This window comes from Protopterus annectens, chromosome 2.part1 (genome assembly GCF_019279795.1).
Source record: "Protopterus annectens isolate FY-2018-M chromosome 2.part1, PAN1.0, whole genome shotgun sequence".
Taxonomy (NCBI): Eukaryota; Metazoa; Chordata; order Ceratodontiformes; family Protopteridae; genus Protopterus; species Protopterus annectens.
In genome coordinates, this window is record NC_056729.1 from 1690778100 (window position 1) to 1690802072 (window position 23973).

Genomic DNA, 23973 nt, shown 5'->3' on the forward strand with positions numbered 1-23973 from the left:
ACAACAGTCAGTAGCACTAAAATCCACTACTTTATTGAAAAACTGTTTTACATGTGAAAGCCTACATCCAACTCACATTATTCCTTCAAATGTATTAATTAAACTGTTCAGCAATATATATTCAAGCACCCGCACAATGTACACAATAAGGAACACAGTTCTGCATTATTTGCTCCAATAACAGTCAACTCTATTTTCTTTCAGGACTGTCCCATAGCCTGGGCAAACACAATGGTGTTTGACTACAAAGACCAGCTCAAAACAGGAACATGCATTCTTTACACTTGGCCATCGGTACCAGGTACAGTCTTGTTTCAAATATAAATATGTTTGGTTTTCCTATAGCAAGCTTGCATCAATTTTAGTGGTGATTATAACATGTGAAATGAGGTTTACCTTCATTTGTGTGTATTGCACAAGGGTGAACACCAATTGTCCGAACGACAGTTTGCAAAGTTTGCAAACGCTGAACGGAAAAAGGTTTGAATGTGCAATGAGCGAATGCACATTGACATTTGCTCATTGCACATTCGGCATTTTGGGGCAGATTGCCCTATAGTGGGGATCGGGAAATGGTCCCTTTCCCCACTGTAGTGCGATCTCGGAGTTAGAATATTAAAGTAGGGGGTGGGGGGCACAGGAGGGCTTCCCCCCTGCTTTAAACCTTATTACATTTTTTTTCGACATTAATGTTCGAATTTCAGTGAATCTGCTTTTCGATTTGCTGATTTTCGAACATTAGGAACTGTCGCTGTTTTCACTTTCGTGGTTACGAGTCGCTCATATGAGCATTCGCATCATTGTGATTCGGCTTTGTAAAGGTAAACCATGAAATGAATATCTATGTTACCTTTAATACCATTTGAACTTGTTGGAACAAATGTAGCTTTCACTCTGAAAAACCACTGTGAAGAACTGAACTCATACAAAAAGGGATGAGAAACCAATATAATTCATCAAACAGCAATCTTTTTCACTGTGGAGGAAGGAAAAGTTTAGAGAGAATAGTAATTCATCCAACAAGCTTTTTACTAGCAACAGTGACTAGAAGTGGATATGCCAGTGTCTGTTCCAGATGCGGAAGCTTGCAACATGATTGGTGTGAACACATGAGTTGCACAGGTATGTCTGATGGTCTTACTTAACGTCTGCTCTGTCCTAGACCAAACAGGAAGTAAACACCCAGAAAAAAATACGCTGACATGAACTGTAAAGAAAGAGTTTATATAAACATAGAAGGGGTCTATATTACATGATTGAATATTTAGTTAGTCGAATAACTAAATGTCAATCACTAAATGTCGAAGACCCAAAACCATGAACGGCAGTTTTCACTTAGGGAAACAAGTTGTTTGGCCATTATGCAGATTTTGCCCTTTCTTCAATGTGGAGCAATCTTGGAGTTGGTATATTTAGTTACGGGGTGGGGGGGGACAAACACTTCATTTGTGTTTATTGTTTTTTTTTTTTAGGTAGGACAATGGCATTGTTTCCTTGTGTGGAAACTGCCATTCGTGGTTTTGAGTCTTCGACATTTAGCGATCGACGTTTAGTTATTCGATTAGCTAAATGTTCGATCACATAATATAGACCCACATAGAAATTACCTGAGTTAGCGAAAGGTCTTCTATTAGTGAGGGTGATGACTATGGCATCTGTCCATTCTTCAGTTACATGTCCCGTACAGAGACTTTGGCTGAAGATGTTTAGAAGGGATTTACCTAGGTGATGCTTCAAGTTTACCAGTAAGCAGCTGAGTATGTTGTCCAGTGGAGGTTTTATGTTTTTTGTTTTGGAATGGTCAGTTGAAACTTGGTTTGTATTGATGATGGGGGGAGGGTAGCCCGAGCTGTTATGATGAGACTTCAGGTATAGTAGGAGAAGTAAAATTAGAGTCAAATAGAACCAAAATGTTAGTTAGCTATTAATCTGGGTTAGTGCGACTTATACCATTTATAATGACATAAGCACAGCAGGGTATTTTTTTTTATTTTATTTTATTTATTTATTTATCCTTTGTTGACCAGGTTAGTCCCACTAGACAAGCAGCCTGTTTTCATGGTGGTATTTATACTATTAGGGGAAATTTGGCCAGAGCATCTGGGAACTTCCCCTCTTCTTTTCAATAGGTGCCATGGGATCTTTTACATCCACCCAAGGTGCCACCAATTCAAACAGATGGAGCCTCAGTTTAATATCTCATCCAAAAGACAACACACTCAGGAGTGCAGCACCTTCATATAGTGTATTGCAGTGTCAGCAACTAATCTACCTGGTGTGGGAATAGAGACCACAGCCTTCTGTACTAAAGATGAGTGTACTACCTTTGTGCAACTGGCACTGAAATCATTGCAGATTTTTACATGCATACCTAAAAAAGCCTCATGGTTGATATATTGTGCTCATAATCATGTTTGTTGCTTCTAATAGAATTCTTGAGTTCCTTACTATGTTAATTTAATTCAATGAACTGGAAGGGATTGGCTTAATGGTTAAGGGGTTACCTTGGAGATACAAGGTATAATTTTTGATTCTCACCTTTGAAAGATATTAGCTAGGATTAAAGCCCACAAAGGCAATTAGAATAGTACTTATCTATAAACCTATGAACTGAGAGGGGACAACATTTATATAAGGCTAGGAATTTAAGTTTCTTGTTATATAATTTTTTGGCTATTATACCACCAAAGTGGATGCTTCAGTTATTTACTGTTTTGCTTGTTGCACAACAACTGTTGTCCCATACAAAAAAATGTGGTACATCAATGCTACACATTTCACTAAAGCACAATCATGTAATCATAATAACCAGCAGAACATTTTTACATTGATTCTATACCTAATATACTCAATCAAAATGTTCCTGTCTAACTTTATAACAATCATTGACTGTACTACTCCAATTACTACTTAAACTTAATTTTTAAATAGTATTACATTAATATAAATTGTATTGCATTAATAAATATTTTAAAAACATATAAATACCGTATAAATATTGTTACTAAAAATCTTTAAAGAAGAACCACACCCACAGACTCAAAAAAACATGTTTATTTCATCATGGTTTGGTGTTTCCTACATTTTAACACCACTCTGTGACTATTTACAGGTTTTTAAATATTTTTATACATAATTTCAGAGTCTGACCTCATGGGGTCTAGCATCTTAAAGTGATTCTGATACCTCTAGGTATCCCATGCAGTGCTTGCCTATAAAAAAATACATCACGTAGGCCTCTTTCTTCCTAAAGCCCTTGTCAATGCATTGATTTTACATGCATACACTGCTGTCATTCAGTCAGTTTTAAGTAACATTTCATGCCGTTCAATAACTGCTTAGAACACAAACAGTGCAAATACCACAGAACAGACTTTCAAAGTGCTTTGTACTGCTGCTTCTTTTTAGAATGGCTAAACTGCAGTCTTTTATGAAGCCTGAATTGTACTACTATGACTCATCTCCCATCCCCCTTCACAGCTAACTTCCCTAACTGTCAAAGTGCTAAGGGTAATTTGAGCTATTACCTGCTGTGATTGACAGTTCTCAGCAGGAGACTTGACTCGTGTACTGTTTCCTTGTTCTAGCCTTTACTTTCTGTATGGGTAGGGGAAGGACCAGGGAGCTGGAGGGACTTGACCAAAAAACTACCTGTATTCATTGGCATTGAAGACATCAATGAATTGGACACTACAGCAAGCTTTTCCAGGGTGGGATAAACATTTTTTTTGAAACTGAAACCATCACAGTACAATAAAGTACTGTTCTAGTGGAGAGAAACAGTCAATTTAAAATATTTTAAATTCCATATTGTTGTTTATTTATAACAGGGACTGTAAATAGGGGGGGAGGCCAGAAAAGCTGAGCATTTAATAATCGAATCCCATTGTTGTCCTTTAAAAATAAAAGATTAAGAATTTGAACCTAGGGCCCCTTTCCTGTGTGTGCGTGTGTGTGTGTGTGTGTGTGTGTGTGTGTGTGTGTGTGTGTGTGTGTGTGTAAGGAACCCTACTTAAAATTGTATAATATTGTATTATAATTTAGCAGCCCTTAAAGTTAGTGTAATATTGATACGACAACGTATCATAGGTTCAAAGGAGGTTACTAGGCTAATGACCCTGGGGCCTTTGCAAGCCTAGCCAAGAGTTTATCACCAAAAAGAAACCTCAGTCAGCACCTGTCACCCCTATCAATGAGAGACAAAGATGAAACCCCTGAGACAAATTTGTGGGTTCCCATCAACTCATCAAGGCTGGTCTCGAAGTAAGTGTCACACACACACACACACACACACACACACACACACACACACACACACACACAGACACACACACACACACACAAACACACACACACACACACACACACACACACACACACACACACACACACACACACACACACACACACACAGACACACACAGACACACACACACACAGACACACAGACACACACACACACACACACACACACACACACACACACACACACACACACACACACACACACACACAGACACACACACACACACACACACACACACACACACACACACACACACACACACACACTAAGGGATCCTAGCTTTGCATTCTTAACATTTTGTTTTTAAAGGGCAAAAATGGGATTATGTTATTAAATGCTCAGCTTCTCTGTCCTTTTTCTCCCTATGTACAGTCCCTGCTATGAATAAACAACAATACGATAGTTAAAATATTTTACATCAACTGTTTCTTTCCACTAGAACAGTACCTTACCATACTGTAGTGGTTTCAATTTCAAAAACCTTTTATCCCGCCATGAAAAAGCTTGCTGCAGTCTCCAATTCATTAGCCAACTGGAGTGGGTGACACAGGGGGGGTCCTTGTTTCTACTGAGAATTTGTCTTCTAGAATGTGCCTTTTGCATGGCAGTAGCAGAAAGCAAGAGTTAAGGTCTTGCAGAGCCATCTGATATGGCTGGTGCCCCCATTTCAGCTAGACTGCACACACCCCTTGGTATGTCATACCCCAAACCTCATTCCTACTCCTTTTTAATTTTTTTTTTTTTTTTTTTTTAGGCTTCAGTCAAAGAAAACCCAGTATTTTCATCCTATTCAAAATGATGTTCAGATTGCCATTTTTTTTCTCTTTCATTAATGTGACGGTGTGTATTTTAACAAGAGGGAGGAGCATAGGGTGACATACAAGAGTGGAGGAAGATGCACACAGGTGGATTATATCTTACGTAGAAGAGCCAGTCTGAATGAGATTGGAGACTGTAAAATGGTGGCAGGGGAAAGTGTAGTTAGGCAGCATAGGATGGTGGTTTGTAGGATGACATTGGTGATCAAGAAGAGGATGATGAGTGTGAGGGCAGCACCAAGGATCAAATGGTGGAAATTGAAAAATGGTAATTGTGAGGTGATGTTCAGGGAAGAGTTAAGACAGGCACTGGGTGGCAGTGAAGAGTTACCGAATAGCTGGGTAACTACAGCAGAGCTAGTAAGAGAGATGGCTAGAAAGGTGCTTGGTGTGGCATCTGGAAAGAGGAAGGAGGACAAGGAAACCTGGTGGTGGAATGAAGAAGTCCAGGAGAGTATACAGAGAAAGAGGCTGGTGAAGAAGAAGTAGGATTGTCAGAGTGATGAAGATAGTAGGCAGGAGTATAAGGAGATGAGGTGCATAGCAAAGAGAGAGGTGGTGAAGGCTAAGGATAAGGCGTATGACGAGTTGTATAAAAGGTTGGACACTAAGGAGGGAGAAAAGGACCTGTACCGATTGGCTAGACAGAGCAACCGAGCTAGTAAAGATGTGCAGCAGGTAAGGGTGATAAAGGATACTGAGGGAAACATACTCACAAGCGAGGAGAGTGTGTTGAGTAGATGGAAAGAGTACTTTGAGGGGCTGATGAATGAAGAGAATGAGAGGGAGAGAAGGTTGGATGATGTGAAGATAGTGAATCATGAATTGCAGTGGATTAGCAAGGAAGATGTAAGGAAAGCTATGAAGAGAATGAAGAATGGAAAGGCTGTTGGTCCAGGTGACATACCTGTGGAAGCATGGAGGTGTTTAGGTGAAATGGCAGTGGAGCTTTTAACTAGATTGTTTAATGAAATCTTGGAAAGTGAGAGGATGCCTGAGGAATGGAGAAAAAGTGTTTTGGTACTCATTTTTAAGAATAAGGGTGATGTGCAGAGCTGTAGTAACTACAGAGGGATTAAACTGATTAGTCACAGCATGAAGTTATGGGAAAGAGTAGTGGAAGCTAGGTTAAGAAGGGAGGTGATGATTAGTGATCAGCAGTATGGTTTCATGCCAGGAAAGAGCACTACAGATGCGATGTTTTCTTTGAGAGTGTTGATGGAGAAGTACAGAGCATGTCAGAAGGAGTTGCATTGTGTCTTTGTGGATTTTGAGAAAGCATATGACAGGGTGCCTAGAGAGGAGTTGTGGTATTGTATGAGGAAATCGGGAGTGGCAGAGAAGTATATAAGAGTGGTACAGGATATGTACGAGGGTAGTGTGACAGCGGTGAGGTCTGCAGTGGGAGTGACGGATGCATTTAAGCTGGAGGTGGGATTACATCAAGGTTCACCTCTGAGCCCTTTCTTATTTGTAATGGTGATGGACAGGTTGACAGACGAGATCAGACAGGAGTCCCGTGGACTATGATATTGTATACATGTATATAAATGACCTGAAATGAGTGTAGTTTTAATTTTAATTTAGATATAATTGATTTCTTATTAGATAGCATTATATGTGTTCTATTTTTTCTCTTCTTTTTCTTGACTACTAACTATAATCCATAATGTCTCAAAAAGGAATAGTCAAAGGATCTCAAAGTAAACACTTGTTTTACCTTTGTTTGTGGTTCTTTTCTCCCCGGGCCTCCACTGAAAATGGAAATTATCCAGCTGGACTAGCCCGGTCAACAAATGTAAAATAAAATAAATAAATAAATAAAAGTTTACAGATGACATTGTGATCTGTAGTGAGAGTAGGGAACAGGTGGAGGAGACCCTGGAGAGATGGAGATATGCTCTAGAGAGAAGAGGAATGAAGGTTAGCAGGACTAAGACAGAATATATGTGTGTGAATGAGAGGGAGGATAGCGGAATGGTGAAGATGTAGGGAGTAGAGGTGGTAAAGGTAGATGAGTTTAAATACTTGGGATCAACAGTTCAGAGTAATGGTGAGTGTAGAAGAGAGGTGAAGAAGAGAGTACAGTCAGGATGGAGTGGGTGGAGAAGAGTGTCAGGAGTGATTTGTGACAGATGAGTACCAGTAAGAGTAAAAGGGAAGGTCTACAAGAGGGTAGTGAGACCAGCTATGTTATAGGGGTTGGAGACAGTAGCATTGAAAAAAAGGCAGGAGTCAGAGCTTGACTTGGCAGAGTTGAAGATGTTAAGATTTGCACTGGGTGTGATGAGGATGGACAGGATTAGAAATAAGTATATTAGAGGATCAGCCCAGGTTGGAATGTTTGGAGACAAAGCCAGAGAGGCAAGATTACGTTGGTTTGGACATGTGCTGAGGAGGGATGCAGAGTATATTGGGAAAAAGATGCTAAGGATGAGGCTGCCAAGTAACAGGAAAAGAGGAAGGCCTAAGATAAGGTTTATGGATGTGGCGAGAGAGGCATACCTCTCAACCTGGAAACATCAAAAATCTGGACAAGGCCTATGAAAAATAGGTACAAATCTGTACGCTGATTAACATCTAATTTGCATACATAATTATGTAACCCCACCCACTCCGATGGAATTTTGGGATACCAGCTTTCAAACGCAAACTGAAGAACAAACAAAATATGGCACCAGATTCCAATGTCCTATTACCTGGCTATTTCGCCCCATTTACCATAAGCACTATTGTGTGCATACTGCTTTACGTCTACAATCAATGATTATTTGGATTTTATTTTTACATTTTGCAGCACATCAATGCACAAACACTGACAGACATTTGATAAACAAAGCAATACTGTCTCACAATGAAAAGAGACTTGACATTAAAACTTCTCTGCCCTTGAAACTCACTTTCAGTGAAACAGCACTGAAACCCACACCACATACAAAGAAAATGCATCTGGCCAGTGGTGGATAAAGATTACCTTTGGGCTGTTTTCAAATCATTGGTCCATTGCACACAAAACAAGAAACATACATGTGTTCTTTTCTTTGATACACCTTCCTGACTAAGTTATATTCCTTGTATAATACAGCACACTTGTTAGTGCATTTTAAATTTCTTGTTTGAATGAATATTTTTCCAGTAGGCTGTACTGTAGGCAATGAAAAAAATGCATGAACCAGTAATTACAAAACTGCCCAATTCAGAACATTTCTATCATAAAAGTCTACTTCCACTCCCAAACTATAAACAGAACAGTAGTGTAAGCCATAGGCATCTTGCACAGCTTCTTGCACTTATTTTCAAATAAAGTTTTTTTTGGTGGTGGGGGGCAAATGGTCAAAAACCAGGGACACATTTTAAACATTGCTTGTATAATTTTGGAAAGTTGCTAGAATAAAATTTTGTGCTATCACCATACATGTTACTGACAAGTCTTGAAACCAGAACCCTATATACTACAGTCAGTGCAACATACCAGTGTGTTAAATCAGCAGCTTGAAAAATAGGAAGACTGAAACTTAATGGCTATCATTTAGTGAATTCAGTTCTCACTTCTCACTATAGCTCTCTCAAACTCTTAGCACAAAAAACCTGGATAAACAACAAAGCCAATAATGGGGGAATATAAATTGTGTTCTCACTTCTCACCATAGCTCTCAACTCTTAATACAAAAAATCTGATATGCAGTCGAAGAGACCACAGAGGATACTATTCTAGCCCCCAAAAGCCCCACAGCATTGTCCAACTAAGCAACCCACTCAGAGCCACACAGTAGAATCAAATTCTTGAGTACAAAAAATAGCCTAATAACAGCCCAAAGTTTCATTCCACTGCACAAGACTTCAAACACTCCCCAACAACCACATCAGCAACCTTCTCAAGGTTGTTTAGTTTCCACAAGTAAAGCCAATTGCCATTTGCTCTAACATCTACTTAGCTGCACTATCAAGGCCATCAAGTGAAAAAGCAAATACATAAATATTTCTGCATTGTACTGATATTCATTTGAGACTATAGTGTGAACACAAACACATTATATGAACACACTATACTCTCAAATGAATATCAGTAGTCAGTACAATACAGAAATATTTATGTATATTTGTGCATTTGTACACACACATACACACACACACACACCTTTGTTTCTTACCTAATTAACCGGGTGCTTTATCCGTCCCACATTTACCCGCTCGCGCTGCCTGCTGCTTACCGTTTGGAAATATAAAACCAAACCGAACCGATAGTACTGCTGCGACTCCCTGTAATTCTTGTTGTTGCTGTATTCCTGGTTCCTGCTTGCAGCCAGCTTGTAAAAAAATAAAACAAACATTACTGCCATTAGGGTTGCTTGCTGCTGTATTCTCGCTCGCAGACAGTCGGAAATAATGACGTGAGCTCTTGAGCTCAATTCCGACTGGCTGGTAGCCCTAACGGCAATGACGTCATCACGCACGTGATGATGTCAGCTCCGACAGCGCGATTGTTAAAAAAAAAATAAAGCAAAAAAATCAGAAATGAAGGGGTGCCAATCGGGAATCGTGGCACCCCCTTCATTTGGACCCCAAAACTCGGTAAATACCGAGTAATTCGGTATGGTTGGGAGGTCTGGAGCGAGGGCATGCAGGTGGTTGGTGTGACAGAGCAAGATGCAGAGGACAAGAAGAAATGGAAACAGTTGATCTGATGTGGTGACCCCTGACGGGAGTAGCCGAAAGAAAAAGAAGATTAATGTGATGGTGTCGTTTCAGAAGAAATACAAATGAATCTGCTGGAAGCAGTACAGATACTAAATCACAAAACCCAAAAGATGTAAATGAACTATGAACCTATGAACCTATTTCATGTTGCTGAAACTGCCCTAAAAAACTATAACACGCAATGAGGTGCTGCTGCCTTGAAGATGGTATATTATTTTAAAATGATAGTGAAGGATAGATTTTTGCCAATGTCTTTTAATATTTTAGAAAAAAAATACAGTTAGATTCATTTAGTTTTAGGATGTTGTGATATAGTCTTCTGTAACAATCCTGAATGTAGCTGACCTTTTTGTAAGAATTACAATAAGTTGCATTGAAAAAGAAAAGAGGTTAGATAAGGACGGATCTACTTTACATGGTCGACTTTTCAGAAAGTCGACTTTCATATGGCCAAGACCATATGATCAACTTTTGAAAAGCCGACCATGTAAAATAAACAGAATACACACAACAAGCACTTACCTTTCAACTGTTAACAGGGGGCAAGCCCCCTGCACCCCCCACATCCCCGTAACTTAAATATACCAACTACAAGATCGCACTACAGTGCGGAAGAGGGAATTTTCCCATTCTGCACTGTTCAGAGATAGCGGTTCCAGATGGTCGGCTTTTTGAAAGTCGATTATATGGTCTCGGCCATATGAAAGTCGACTTTCTGAAAAGTCGACCATGTGAAGGGAACCCCACTCCAACCTTCACTTCCTCGCTATTCAACCTTTTATCTTTTATCTCTGATCTATTGACTGTCTGCAGTTTTCCATTCTATTGTTTTATTATTTTTCTGTCCTTATGAGCACACATTTTTTTTGTTTTGTTTGACAATGAGGTCTTTGTGGCTTAGTGGGTTTAGCCAAAACAAAGGAAGCAAGGAGTTAATTCATTGCACAGCTACAGATCTGTGTTCTACCCACAAGTGTGGTTGTTTACAAAGGTAGAGAGAGATTATCACTGGATCATGAGGCATGGTATCTACTGGACACAACTACCTATGAGAATGTTCACCTAGGGATGTATGACTAAGATATACCTGGCTGTAACAGTAGCTACAAATATTGACTACAGACTATTGACATCAAGGGCATAAAAGCCCTGTACACAGATTTGAGTGTTTTTGTTTTGTTTCTGTAAGTTAAGTTGCTTCTGTGTTTCTAGGATGGTAAAATGATTAGCTGTGGGCTTTTGACAGACTGTATTCACTGCAAACACATACAAATCTTCTGATTAGCAATATGTTGAATTTTTTTTTATTTCATTTTGATGAGTGAAAAAGATGGAGTACACCAATGTTATTGTCCATGAAAGAGTGGGTAAAAAGGGAGATTAAATGTCATCTGGCTGAGTAACATAATATCTCATCAGAGGCATACAGCCTTGATGACATGAGTTCAATTAACAGCTCAAGTGCTTGACAGTGAGACAGGGAGGGTGGGCATGACCATCCAGGGGTGGGGTCACATCAGAGAACACCTCCACACTTAAGTCTTTGTGGAAGCTGTGGATACGTGGGGACTGCTGTCTACAAGGGGGGAGGATTATTAACTGAGTCACATGCAGAGGAGTGGATGATAAGCTGTGAGCCCTTTGCATGCCACCCTCTTGGGTGCTACGAGTATGTACAGTGGAAGGGAATATGCCTTAAAACAGAAAAAACTCTCTCAACAGCAATGTGACACTAACCAGGAGGCCTCAACTTCCTCACTATCTGTGAGCCTAGGTTGTAATCAGTATGGTGGCTGCAAGAAGGTTTGGTAGACTTGGTGGATAAGGCAAGGCCCTGGGAGTAGCTTATGGTCAACTGCAGGGACAAAAAACATTGGGTGACATACTAATAACTACAATGATAAACTAAAAACAATGATGTTATATGTTAAACTGCAAAACATTTTGCCTGGACGTTAATTGTGTCAATGAGAAAAAAAGTATATTTTAAGGAGAAAAACAGCACATTTGACCAATAAAACAGCTATAGTTGAACAGTCAGTTTCTGTATGGCAACATGAATGATTAATGTTACTCTTTCTTAGATGACAAAGGAGAATTAGTGAATCCCATGGGAACTGTACAGAACAACCCCAACACAGAAGGTGCTACAGCCATTATGATCACTTTCCCAAAGGTCTCCAAGTATCCTGTTTATTATCCTTCCTTTGAAAAGGTATGTAAATATGTTTTAAAAACAAGTTCATTTTGCTATGTGAACCATATGAAAAGCAATTTAAACTTTAGAGTTTTATTTAGGTATTTCAAGAAATGGAATGTACTGCAAAAGCCCCTTAACAGCAGGTTGGTCATCTGGTGGAACGAATTGGTAACATTTATAAGTGTGGATAATATGAATATTGTGCATTCTGAAGATCTCTAAATGCTGCTACATCAGTGTTTTCTAATATAGGTGGCTTGAGTTATGTTAAGCTACATTTGCAATGTTATTATTTTACTTGGAGAAGCAGGGTATTCATAAATATTTTGCACAATTCCATATATTTTGGTGCATGCAAACCAGAAAGCAGTATGACTCTGAAAAGTAAACCAAACTCCTTGTCTGCCATGTACATACCAATCAATCCTTTGTGTTGGGACATTTAGTTATTTTGGTAAACAAAGCAATAAGGTAGGACACTATCATACCGAGATGCACAGTAGCAAACCATTAACATGTGTGTTATGCATGTCCCTATCAATGTGTTATGCATACTTCATGGATATTTATCACCCGTGGAATTACTACACAGAAAGCAGATAATGATTATTCATAAAGCAAGCCATATAGTGACCGCAGAACAGCCATATAATGACCGCAGAACAACAGTGAAGACTGAGCGTTTATGATTACCATTGAAGTTCTAGAAATACAACAAAGTTAAAGCATTTGCTGGAGTGTACATGTGTAAAAGCATTAAGCTGTCAGCATAGGTGCAGATATTCATGCTTTCATCCGAATAAATACTTAGTTATCTACTGATTTTTTAAAATTATTCATAGACAGTTGCCTTTATGACATTTAATTTCCACTTCTTTCCTCAAGAATTCTTGAGAAAGCCAAACATAATGGTGATTCAATGGCCCAAACTCAATATTTAGGCTTTAATCTATTACTCTTTCTTCCTTATATAGCTCTTAACTTATTTGATCAAGAATTAGGGGCAAATCAGAGCAGAGACAGGATTTGAGTAAGCCATATAATGCTTAACTGACAATGACTAGATAGACTATAAGTGATGTATAATGTTTGCAACTAGAGTTGTTTCAATGGTGTCTGTGATGTATAATTTTTGCAACTAAAGTGGTGTCAGTGTTTGTTTTTCATTTATATACATGTAAGATTGCCTATGTCATAACATGATAATTTAATAAAGATGTTTATTGAAAACAAAACGAATTAGGGGCAAATCTTGGTAGATGGCAAATGTTGGATACGTTATGGGGAAGAAAGAGGTACCTGGGAACATATGTTATCAGAGTGTAATGAGTTGACATACTTTAACAATTCCCTACGGAGTTCTCCATCAGGAATACTGAGTGATCAGATGACTGTAACTAAAAATATTTTTTTTTTTTTAGTTGGGATCCAGAATCTGAATTGTCTAGGCATAGTAAGGCCCTGTTAAGTTTAATTCTGGTTACTGCCAAAAAAGCAGTTACTAGAAAATGGAAATCAAAGTCTAAACCAACCATACTTGAAGTAATGAAGACTGCAAAAAGCAATAAAAGAACAGGAAATGGGATGTTTAGAGAAGGGTAGGAGACTAGGAGTAAATTACATAGAAAAATCTAAATTGTGGGAACAATAGATGCAGAAAAAATGTTTTAGAGAAGGAATGAGGTTTAAGAGAAGGCAGGAATTGAACAAATAATGTAATGTTGGTCTGATTATATTGTATAAAACAATATATGTGATGTATAATATTTGTAAATGTGAACTTGTTAATATGGTGTGTTTATATTTATATAAATACAAGTTTGCCTGTGTCACAAGTGATATTTTATTAAAGGTGTTTAAAAATGAATTGGGGCAAATTTAAAAAAAATAATTGAGGGACAAAGGTACAAAATCAAGGACAAGTTTAAATATTATTGTAATTTATATAAAAGGTTAATAAAATAAGTTTTGCATCAGCATACATTTTCTAAGCAATGAGTATGAAACACTAAATTCTGGCATTATTACTGGACTGCAGTCCTTCATAATTTGGCAGAAAAATCAAAAATGTTATATAGGAGAGGGCAAAAGCAAGATTTAAAATCAGGAAAGGTCTGCAAAAAATGGATGGTTGAGATGTGTATTCTGAAGTTTTATTTTTTATTATTTGTGTTTGTCCAACACAGCACTTCTGCTAAAAACGTTTGAGTGACATGGTATGAACACTACCAGTATCTCTGATAGAAAATAACATTTTAAAATAGTCCATCTGATTTAGTCATTTCTTAACCATTTTTTCAGTTATCCCATGAAAGTTTTCCTGATTTTTTTCTAATGAGATGGCTATTAAAATTTAAGGGTGCTTCCTGAATAATTTTGAGCTAAACAGTGCCACACCATTTGTGTGTATCCATTGTAGTCGACATTTCAGTCCACAGGGAGCCTTGCATTAAGAATATTTATTGGGTAATGGGGTTAATGAATATTCTTAAGTAACTAATTATCACAACATGTGTGCAAATCCATTACATCAAGCAGATGGCCTGTTAGTCAAGGTTAATCTGTGCATGACAAAATGATCTGCATATGTCAATCACATAAGCAATGCTTAAAATTACAAAAACTGAGGAAAGGGGGATAGTGTTGTACACATATGCTATAAAATATACTTCATTTGTAGCAAAAGGTCTCCTGTGGATATTAACAGGGAAAGGTGTAGGGAACCTTCTTCTACCTGATCTTCCAGTGCCACATATACCCTCTGTACCCTTGTCTCTGAAAGTGTAGATAAATACTCTGACCATTTGCCCTTAAACTACAGAGCTTCTTTTATTCCCTCACCATCTTAGGGTCTTAGAGCAATCCTATTTATGCTTTAGGCACACTTACTGTTGTTCCCCTTTCAAATCTTATTAAATGCAAATGCTAACTTTGTTTTAATATTTCATTTGTATACCCCTCCTTCCATTTCTTGCCCACCCATCATGTTTTAAGTTTACTTTGAATACTACTCCAGCATGATTGGTTCTGGTCGGTGGCCAGCCAGGCAGTCGGCAAGCACAGGATAGGAAAATTAAATACTGAAACCTCTTATGATATTAAATTATTCTGCATCCCCAGTGCTCAAAACAAGGTTATATTCTAAGCAAATAAGGACATCCGATACATATAGTGCTCTAGACATGCTTTCTCAGATGACACTGTTATAATCATCTTTTCCTAAGGTATGTGATAATGGGTCATCATGCTTTCTTCCTTATCTGCATACTTGGCAGGTGAAATTCGTTATTGTTTCTGCTTCCTTTGTCACAGCTGAAGAATAATTTGAATAACGTGGTGATGATCTGGAGCTGTAAATGTTGTCATTGACAGGAGCTCAGTAGTGTCAGTATGTGTGTGGGGGGGGTTGTGTTACTGTGTTGCTGTGCTCATACACAGTTCTGACAGCAGCCCCACTGCAGCATGCTAACATCTTACATCACGTTATGTTGCTATCATTCAGCAGTGTGCTACAAGGTATATGTTTTATGGGCACACTGGCAACCTTTTTTTTTTATCCATACTTGTGTTCCCACAATTCTTGGGCATAAATTCTCACATTACTCTATTGTTCCTCAACAAGATTAATTTGTATAACGACTCTGCACCAAAAGTCTTCCTTGTATACAATAAGCAGATTCTTTCTTCTGCATCTGGACTTTTTATGAATGCAACAGGGCTCCTGGTATGTTTTTTTTATTGCATATCAAATCTACACAATTCTGAACAGTGCTTATATACAGCAGCCAAAGTGAAGATGTGAGGTTGTTCTTAAATGTGCTAGAAATAAGAGAACTACTAACCGGAACAAGAATTGCAACAGTAGTTTGAAAAGGACTGTTAATGTAAAGCTTATGAAAATATATCTTTATAATTGGGGAGCAGTTTAATGTTAAGCAAGAAATTTGTGTTATTAAATGCTAACAAGGAGGATGGCTGGCCTAAAGTCCCTGAGCAACTCATGCCTTTCCTGGGTAGCTCAGGGACTTCAGTCTGGCAATCTTCTTGGTTGGGAACCTCTGGGGCCTCTCCAGTTGCTTAATATGTGCACTATACTCAACAATCAGTCTGAATAAGGCTGTGTACAGAAGGATGATAACTTCTTTTGAAATGGATGACATGCCTTTAGATCTTAGTTACGTATGTTAACCAGAAGAATTGTCTGACTACTTGTGTTGGGCATCAGAGGGAATAGTGTGAAATGCTTTGGTGAGATACAAATAAACTATGTGAGGACAATGACCACTGTACATAGCCTTACTTATTAACTTATGATCCTAGTAGATGACAATGATGGAATTATTAACCCTGGATCCATTATCACTGTGACCCTGGTTCCAAGATCCTTGACTGCATTATCATTGTGACGTGGGATATTGGCTATACTGTACATTGAGCAAGAGACTTAATGAGGAAGAGAGAGTTGTTGACAATGCTACACGTTTTGCATTTAATTTTATCCCTTCTTCTATACTACATTTGTTTATGAGGGTTGCTTCCTGATGTAATAAATGGGCATCAGAGGGAATTTAACAGTAACACCCAGTTTGGAGTCATCTGCAGACTTAGTTAACCACAGGTCAATATATCCAGTCTGGGGGTACATATTAAAAGGAGGGGTACCAGTACTGAGCAATGAGGCACACCACTAGTTATCATTGGGTCTATATGATGCTATCAAATGGACTAAATAGCAAATGCTATTTAGTCGACCCAATACTGTCGAAATGGAAAAATAGCAAAGTCATGGAACATCAAATTTTTTCTCAGAGGAAAAAATTAGATGGGTCGTCTTCGGGACTTTGCCATTTCCTCCACTATGGTGCGATCTTGGAGTTGGTATATTTAAGTGGGGGGGGGGACATATAGCCCCCCACATTGGGGGTGTGGGGTGCGAAGCCCCCCACTTAAATTTCTGTTTATGTTTTTTTTTTTTTTACAGAGAAGCAAATTTTTTGTCACTGAGGCAATCAAGAGGGCAAATCAATGCACATTGCCTATCTGGAACTCAGAAAGGTATTTGATATCATCTCGCACTTGGGTATCATAGGTAAACTGTCTCAGCTAAATGTTCATCCCTATGTAACTCATTATATAGCAAAATGAGTCAAAATTAGAACACTGCACATTAGGGTAGGTGGCTTTCTGTCCTCCAAAAGACCATTCACTAGTGGTGAACCCCAGATCAAGTCCTTGTGTCAGTCCCCCTTGACATTTTCTTTTTCTCACAGATAAAAATGGATAACTGTGAAAAACAATGACTAAATCACCACAAACTCTGTAGAAAGAAAAAAAAAACATATAACAGCACGATTTACAACATTAATTTTCCATTCTTATATTTCACTATTTCACAAACGTATTTTAACTTCAAAAAACTTCATCGGATGAATTACACAATAACATCATTCCACATCACCATTTTTAAAAACATCCAATCAGATAAAGATATAAACTCAAGCAGTTCAATATTTAAATATTTATAAAACACTTTTTTAGCTAAAACACAGTTAATTAACAGCACAACTATGTATATACAGCTAAAAGTTTAATATCTCAACCCTGTCTGCTTTAATATTGGTTTTAAAGAAACATGATTGTTTAAACCTGTGAAACAAGTTGCGTTTAACTCTAGAATTCATCTTCTCTACACCAGTATAGTTTTTAATATCTCCACCTCTTGGGTTTTCTGACACTTATTCCAGTACTGGAAGCTTAAACATTTGCTCTTTACCCATGCTTGGCAAATGCAGTCTCCTTTATACCTTTCGGAATATCATTTATATGCTCATAAATTTATTCTATCTTAAAAATGTCAGTTTGTCTTTCTAACATAAATTGTTTTACGAGCTTCATATCTCACCAAGTAGTCTACACTCCTAGTTTTACAATCAGCATATTGTCTAAAACATCAACTTTGTTAAGGGATGCTTAAAATTATTTTCTGTATACGTATTTACAATAACTACACTCCCAACACTTCCGTGAGCCTAATTTATCAGAGCTGAATCTACGATTATGTTTTCTATAACACAGTTATCTCTACAAGTTCTTTTTATTTTAAAGAAAAATGGCGCATCCCCCACCAAACTCTTGATGTCTTGGTTTGATGTTAAAATAATCCATTTTTTTCTAAATATATTACATAGCATATATATATATATATGTGGAATGAGAGAGGAATCTTAAACTCATAATTGCCTTTCTTGCCCATAAAATAATTTTCTTTGTACACAGTGTGGAAAAGACCTTTACACATTTTCATGTTTACATAATGGGAGTGAGTCACTTGGAAGACAGCTGCACAGTTGAGGAGCCTGACTTAGAAGAAATAGTATTTCACTAAGTGGAGGAAACCATTTTTCCACTTTGCAGACTGCAAATTAACATAATGCATAGGTTTCCAGTGATGTTTTCTGTCCTCATGTACTGTCAGATGGACATTCTTGCTCACAGTGATGTCTTGGGTGACAAGGGTGACTGCAGCTGTGTCCAGTATTGTGGGCAGACACCTACGTATTCTTGGTAAGTTATACCATTCTGGAGGGGGAGCTGCAGACACTTGGTGCTGGGTCTGTGTTCAGCACCTTGGTACAGTGCTGGTAGAGGATCCCATACTTGTATGCCCATCAACATGACAGTATGGGCTTATCTTGCTGTGGCAATGCCTCACAGTTGTACAGATTCACACAGGTTAGCCAGAGGCAGGGGCCATGGGACAGAACATTTACCCTATTGTGGTGTACGGGCAGGTGTGTAGCCACTCATTTATGTGTTTGCAGCCAGGGATAGTGTGTGCACACAGCTTGGTGTCGGACCCTGCACATTCCATGCTGCCCATGCTCCCCCCCCACTCCCATTATTCTAACCTCTTCCATACATTATGCATACATTCTCTGATACTTTCCCTAAGGGTATCACCCCATCACAGGTGTGTGTTAGTGTTGGTCCGCAGTTCATGCAGTGGGACATGGTGGACATGTTACTGTGGTTTGTCCATATGGCCTTGCATATGGCTTATGTGGAGTGTGTTATGTTGTTACTTGGATGTCCATGATATAACATGCATTGGCAGTATGTGTGAGACACAGGCCTTTGGCATAAGCCTGTGGGGCATTAGCTGTTGCTGCAGGCCAGATGTGGTGGGCCATTGCATTCTGTCAGTCCTACTGTCCCAGACCACCATACAGTATATTCCCCTGGGGTGACAGGGTAGGTGTGATCGGTGTTCATATCAATACCTTCTATCAGTCTTGATCAGGTGGTGCAGAGGCTGGCAGGGTGCTACCTACAGCCAGGGACACACCTGCATGGGACACCTGCACTGCATGCTGCAGTCTTCTGCTATTGCCATATAGAGGTGGGGTGTTACTGTACCCTTTCCCCACAGTAGGGATATGACAAGAGAGGTGACTGTGGGTGGTGTTTGCAAGAGCTGGGTGCATGTGTGCTATGGACACTACTTGCATCTGACACACAGATATGCCTGGGGCATTCCAGTTATGCTGGCATGTGTAGGTACATCAGCTGTTTTCTAATACATCAGTCCTACCTCCTTTGTGATCTGCACGTGTTCGGGCAGACATCACCAGTAATCCCTACTACAGGTTCAGTTACTGTGATGCATACCTGTATGTACAATTCCAAGAGTATCTCCATTTCACAATGACACAATATATACTGTATGTCTGGGGTACTTTCCCCTGTGTACTGCTTGTATATCTAGCCCAACAGCCATCCCATGTCAGTCTTTTGGATGGTGACACATATTACCACCATACATTTACAATGGCTAACTGTTAGCATGTGGTATACTGGTGGGGATTGTCTTTGGCATTGCAGTTGTGAGGGCTTGTCCCTGTCATCAGTAGTAGTGGGCAACGGCCACCAGGTCTTACCTTAACATGCATACATACTGACCACTCTCACACATTATGAAACACACACCATCCTAACACACACAGACCTGCATATTGTGCAAATGCTACAACCTATCTTGCTACCTTGGCCACTCGTATTATACCTACTCATACATGTTAGTACATTTCTACACAGAATTGGGGGAGGCACACCTGACTGTCATTACATTTCTACGCTGGATTGGGGGTAGGGGCACACCTGACTGTTTCTACATGTCTACATGGAAGTGGGGGGCACACCTGACTGTTACTATATTTATACATAGGGTTGTAGGGGACACACCTGACTGTTTTTACATTTCTACACAGGATTGGGGGGCACACCTGACTGTTACTACATTTCTACACTGGATTGGTGGAAGAGGCAGACCTGTCTGTTTCCACATGTCTACATAGGAGGGGGCACACCTGACTGTTACTACATTTCTACATAGGATTGCGGGGGGACACACCTGAGTGTTTCTACATTTCTACACTGGATTAAGGGTAGGGGCACGCCTGACTGTTTCTACATGTCTACATGGGAGTGGGGGGGCACACCTGACTGTTACTACATTCTACACAGGATTGGGGGGCACACCTGACTGTTACTACATTTCTACACAGAATTGGAGGGGCACACCTGACTGTCACTACATTTCTACACTGGATTGGGGGAAGGGGTAGACCAATCTGTTTCCACATGATTACATAGGTGTGGGGGGCACACCTGACTGTTAATACATTTCTACATAGGATTGTGGGGGGGCACACCTGACTGTTTTTGCATTTCTACACATGATTGGGGGGCACACCTTACTGTTACTACATTGCTACACAGGATTGGGGGGACACACCTGACTGTTTCTACATTGCTACATGGTTGTGGGGCACACCTTACTGTTTCTACATGTCTACATAGGATGGGGAGCACATCTGGCACTTGTACACATTTGCTATGACTGTACTGGTATGTCAGGTACTCTATTTCATTCTGTATTATAACCTATCATGCTGACTAGAGGCATATCAGTGTACTACAGGTCTTAGCTTTGGTTGCCCTACATATTAGTGTCTGACTTCCTACCCTTCAGAACTAACATTCGACTGCCTGACCTGCTGTAGTCTGTGTAGGCCTGGGGGGCAGATTACCCATAGGCATCATTCAGAGGCCATAGCACAGGCTCTGTTTGTGTTTGTCTACACCTGTCCTGCTGGTTGAGGCTGTTGTTGGGTATGTGTACCTGCCTGACTGGCATGTGTGAGTCATATGGACACACGTCACCCAGCACATTTCCTGCAGTGGGTTTTGTCACCCTGTGCAGTACTGGCTACTATGGTGACTCCAGTATTTGTTACAGATATCATGGTGCCACTATGGGTGTCTACTATCTGCTGCCATACCATTCAGCCACCCGATTCCCTTGCATGCTCACATCCATACCCTAGATACAGGAAACAACACATTCTGCTCCATTCAGCAATTGGTAGGTTGACTGACTTACCCGGTGGGTGTGCCAGTATTGAGGATGGTGCTGGAGGGCTGCCTATGTTGGATGCACATAGTACACTCCTTATACATGGTTGAGCACAGGTAGTGTCATGTTTGGCATCCCTTTTACTGTATGTGCGAGTCAGAGAGAGGTGTCATTCTCTGGGTCCCCACCGTGTCAGTGTATGTGCTATGCGTTGCCTCTTTACCAAGGCCAGGGCATACTGGGCACGCCCCCATCTGCCTACTGGGGCAGGCTCAGGTTGTTTCTCCTCTGAGTCACTCTGTGCCTGTGCAGGCCTTGGCATTGGTGGGGGACTGTGTGGCCCTGCAGCTGTTTTCGCAGGATCATATTGTGTAGCATGGCACATACCATAACAATTTGAGTATATGTAGCTGGTAAGTGCTGCAAGGCTCCACCAGATGTGTCCAGGCACCAGAACTGTGACTTAAGCATCCCAAACACAGTCTCTATTATATGTCTGGTCTGTGTGTGTGCCTCATTATGGCATTCTTGTTTGGGTGTGTGTGCATTTCTGATGGGTGTCATCAGTCACGGCTCCATTGTGTAACCAGCATCCCCCCACTAGGTGACCGTAGGGGATGTCCCCATTGGCAAATCTCTGGCACAGCTGCGTCAGATGCCAGATATGGGAATTGTGATAGCTTCCAGGGCAGCCAGCACACACATTCATTATAATGCCCTGGGCATCCCACATGACCTGGCAGTTGATGGAGGGGAGGTCCTTGCAGTTGATGTAGGCCCTACCCTGATCACCGGGTGGTGCTTTGATGCATATGTGCGTGCAGTCTATAACACCCACTACCTCATAGTATTCTGCTATTTGGTGGAAGAGATGCATATTGCTGGCCAACACCTCACGGGTGTTGAAATATATGTGCTCACTGGCATGTGTTGACATGGCATCCAGGAACTGGTGGAATACTGTGGATGCTGATGCCTGTGAGATCCCCATGATATCCCCAGTTAAGCTTTGGGAGGTACCTGTGGCTAGTATTCCTAGGCCTACACATATCTTGGTATCCACTGGGATGGGTTCCCCTCTGTCAGTTCGGTGTGTCAGGCATGGCCAGCACAGCTCAACAATTTGCTGTAGGAGATCCCTGTCTACCCTATAGCACTCCACTATCTCCAGCCCATGTAGCCCCTGGTAGGTTACCCTGGGTCTTTACACTCTTTTCAGTCTCCTCACTGTGGGTTGGTCGGCAGCATTCACATCCTCATCACCACCCTCAGCCCCTTGCACATGTTGTTGTATGATGCCTGCTGCAGCCCCTATCATTTTGTAGTTTTGTTTGTTAAAAGTTCCCTGCTTGTATATACCAGTGGTGTAGAGTATGGGAAAAACCAAAGGGGAAGGTGTTTGCATAGTTTATAGTAGTGTTCTGGTCTGGGCTGGTCTGCTGCCTGTGTAACTGGCTGATTCTGATACATTTCACCTGCCAGCTATGCTAGTTTTCCTTGATTAACTTCCTACTACTGTTTTCCCTTCCCATTGCCTTCTTGTTTAAGACCAGGGGCGGGCCGCACAAACACAATACTCATGTGCACAGAGCTGCTATTTCCTGGTGTACCTTTTTTGTTCTTTAAAACCCGGTGCACAGCATGCACACCCACTTAGGCAATATAAAGAGTGCTAAGCAGACTCAGACACACCCCCTTGCCTAGCTGTGCTAAGCTAGGAGCAAACCTGAGCCACATGGCTCCAATCCGCTTACAGTATGCCTGACACACCCCCTATGATGTCAACTAACTCCTAGGCTTGCACCAAGCTATTCCTGCTCTTACACTGTTGGGAGCTGACTAGCATGCAGGGGAAATCTGGGATTCAGTATCATTCCCCTCATTTGCATAGAATTGCCTGCTAACGCGTAGTTACATGTCCCACACTGAGCCTGCCCCCCTTAGCAACCACTATTCACTGGCCATGTTGTCTTCTGCCTGCCATTGACTATAATGGCAGAATAGTGATTTTGGTTAGAATGCTTATTTTGGGGGTTTGTTTTATTTTTAGTCTGATCCCGTTTGCGCGCCACTGCCCTACACTTAAACAACAAGGATTTGCTGAAAAAAATCAAAGTTAATTTTTTCGACTGTTTTCAATGCCAGTGGCCTTATACTTGGCCATTGGCATGCTTCCTGAATGATATGCACCCTTTATTTGGAGCTGTCACGGCTCCGGTTTGGAATTTGCAGAAATGTACTCGGTTACTAACGGAGAACATTTCTACAGATTACACTAGCTCTGCATGGCCAGTTTCCAGCTTCCTGGATCATAAATTCACCTCATTTGCATGGATTTCTCATGCAAATGGGTAATTTGCATATAGGGGCTGAGTCCGTGCAGGACTAGTGCAGGAGTACTCGTGCACGCCCCTAAGGGCTATTCCTGGATCGCACGGCACACATATTGCCTGCTAGAGCTCTTGCACTAATCCTGCATGCTGTGCAAGGCTTGCAGAATCCAGGGGTTAATATATTAAAAAAAGTTTCCTTTATT

At 40.3% G+C, this 23973-nt stretch overlaps 1 protein-coding gene across 2 annotated transcripts in view; it reads left to right on the forward strand.

The window, feature by feature from the left end:
- Positions 1-23973, forward strand: part of PIK3CD (phosphatidylinositol-4,5-bisphosphate 3-kinase catalytic subunit delta) — a 912023-nt gene that overhangs the window by 611906 nt on the left and 276144 nt on the right. For both annotated transcript variants that reach the window (XM_044063126.1, XR_006363658.1), the window contains exons 11-12: positions 205-301; positions 11907-12037. In XM_044063126.1, the coding sequence (XP_043919061.1) occupies positions 205-301; positions 11907-12037 (228 nt within the window). The remainder of the gene's footprint in view (positions 1-204; positions 302-11906; positions 12038-23973) is intronic.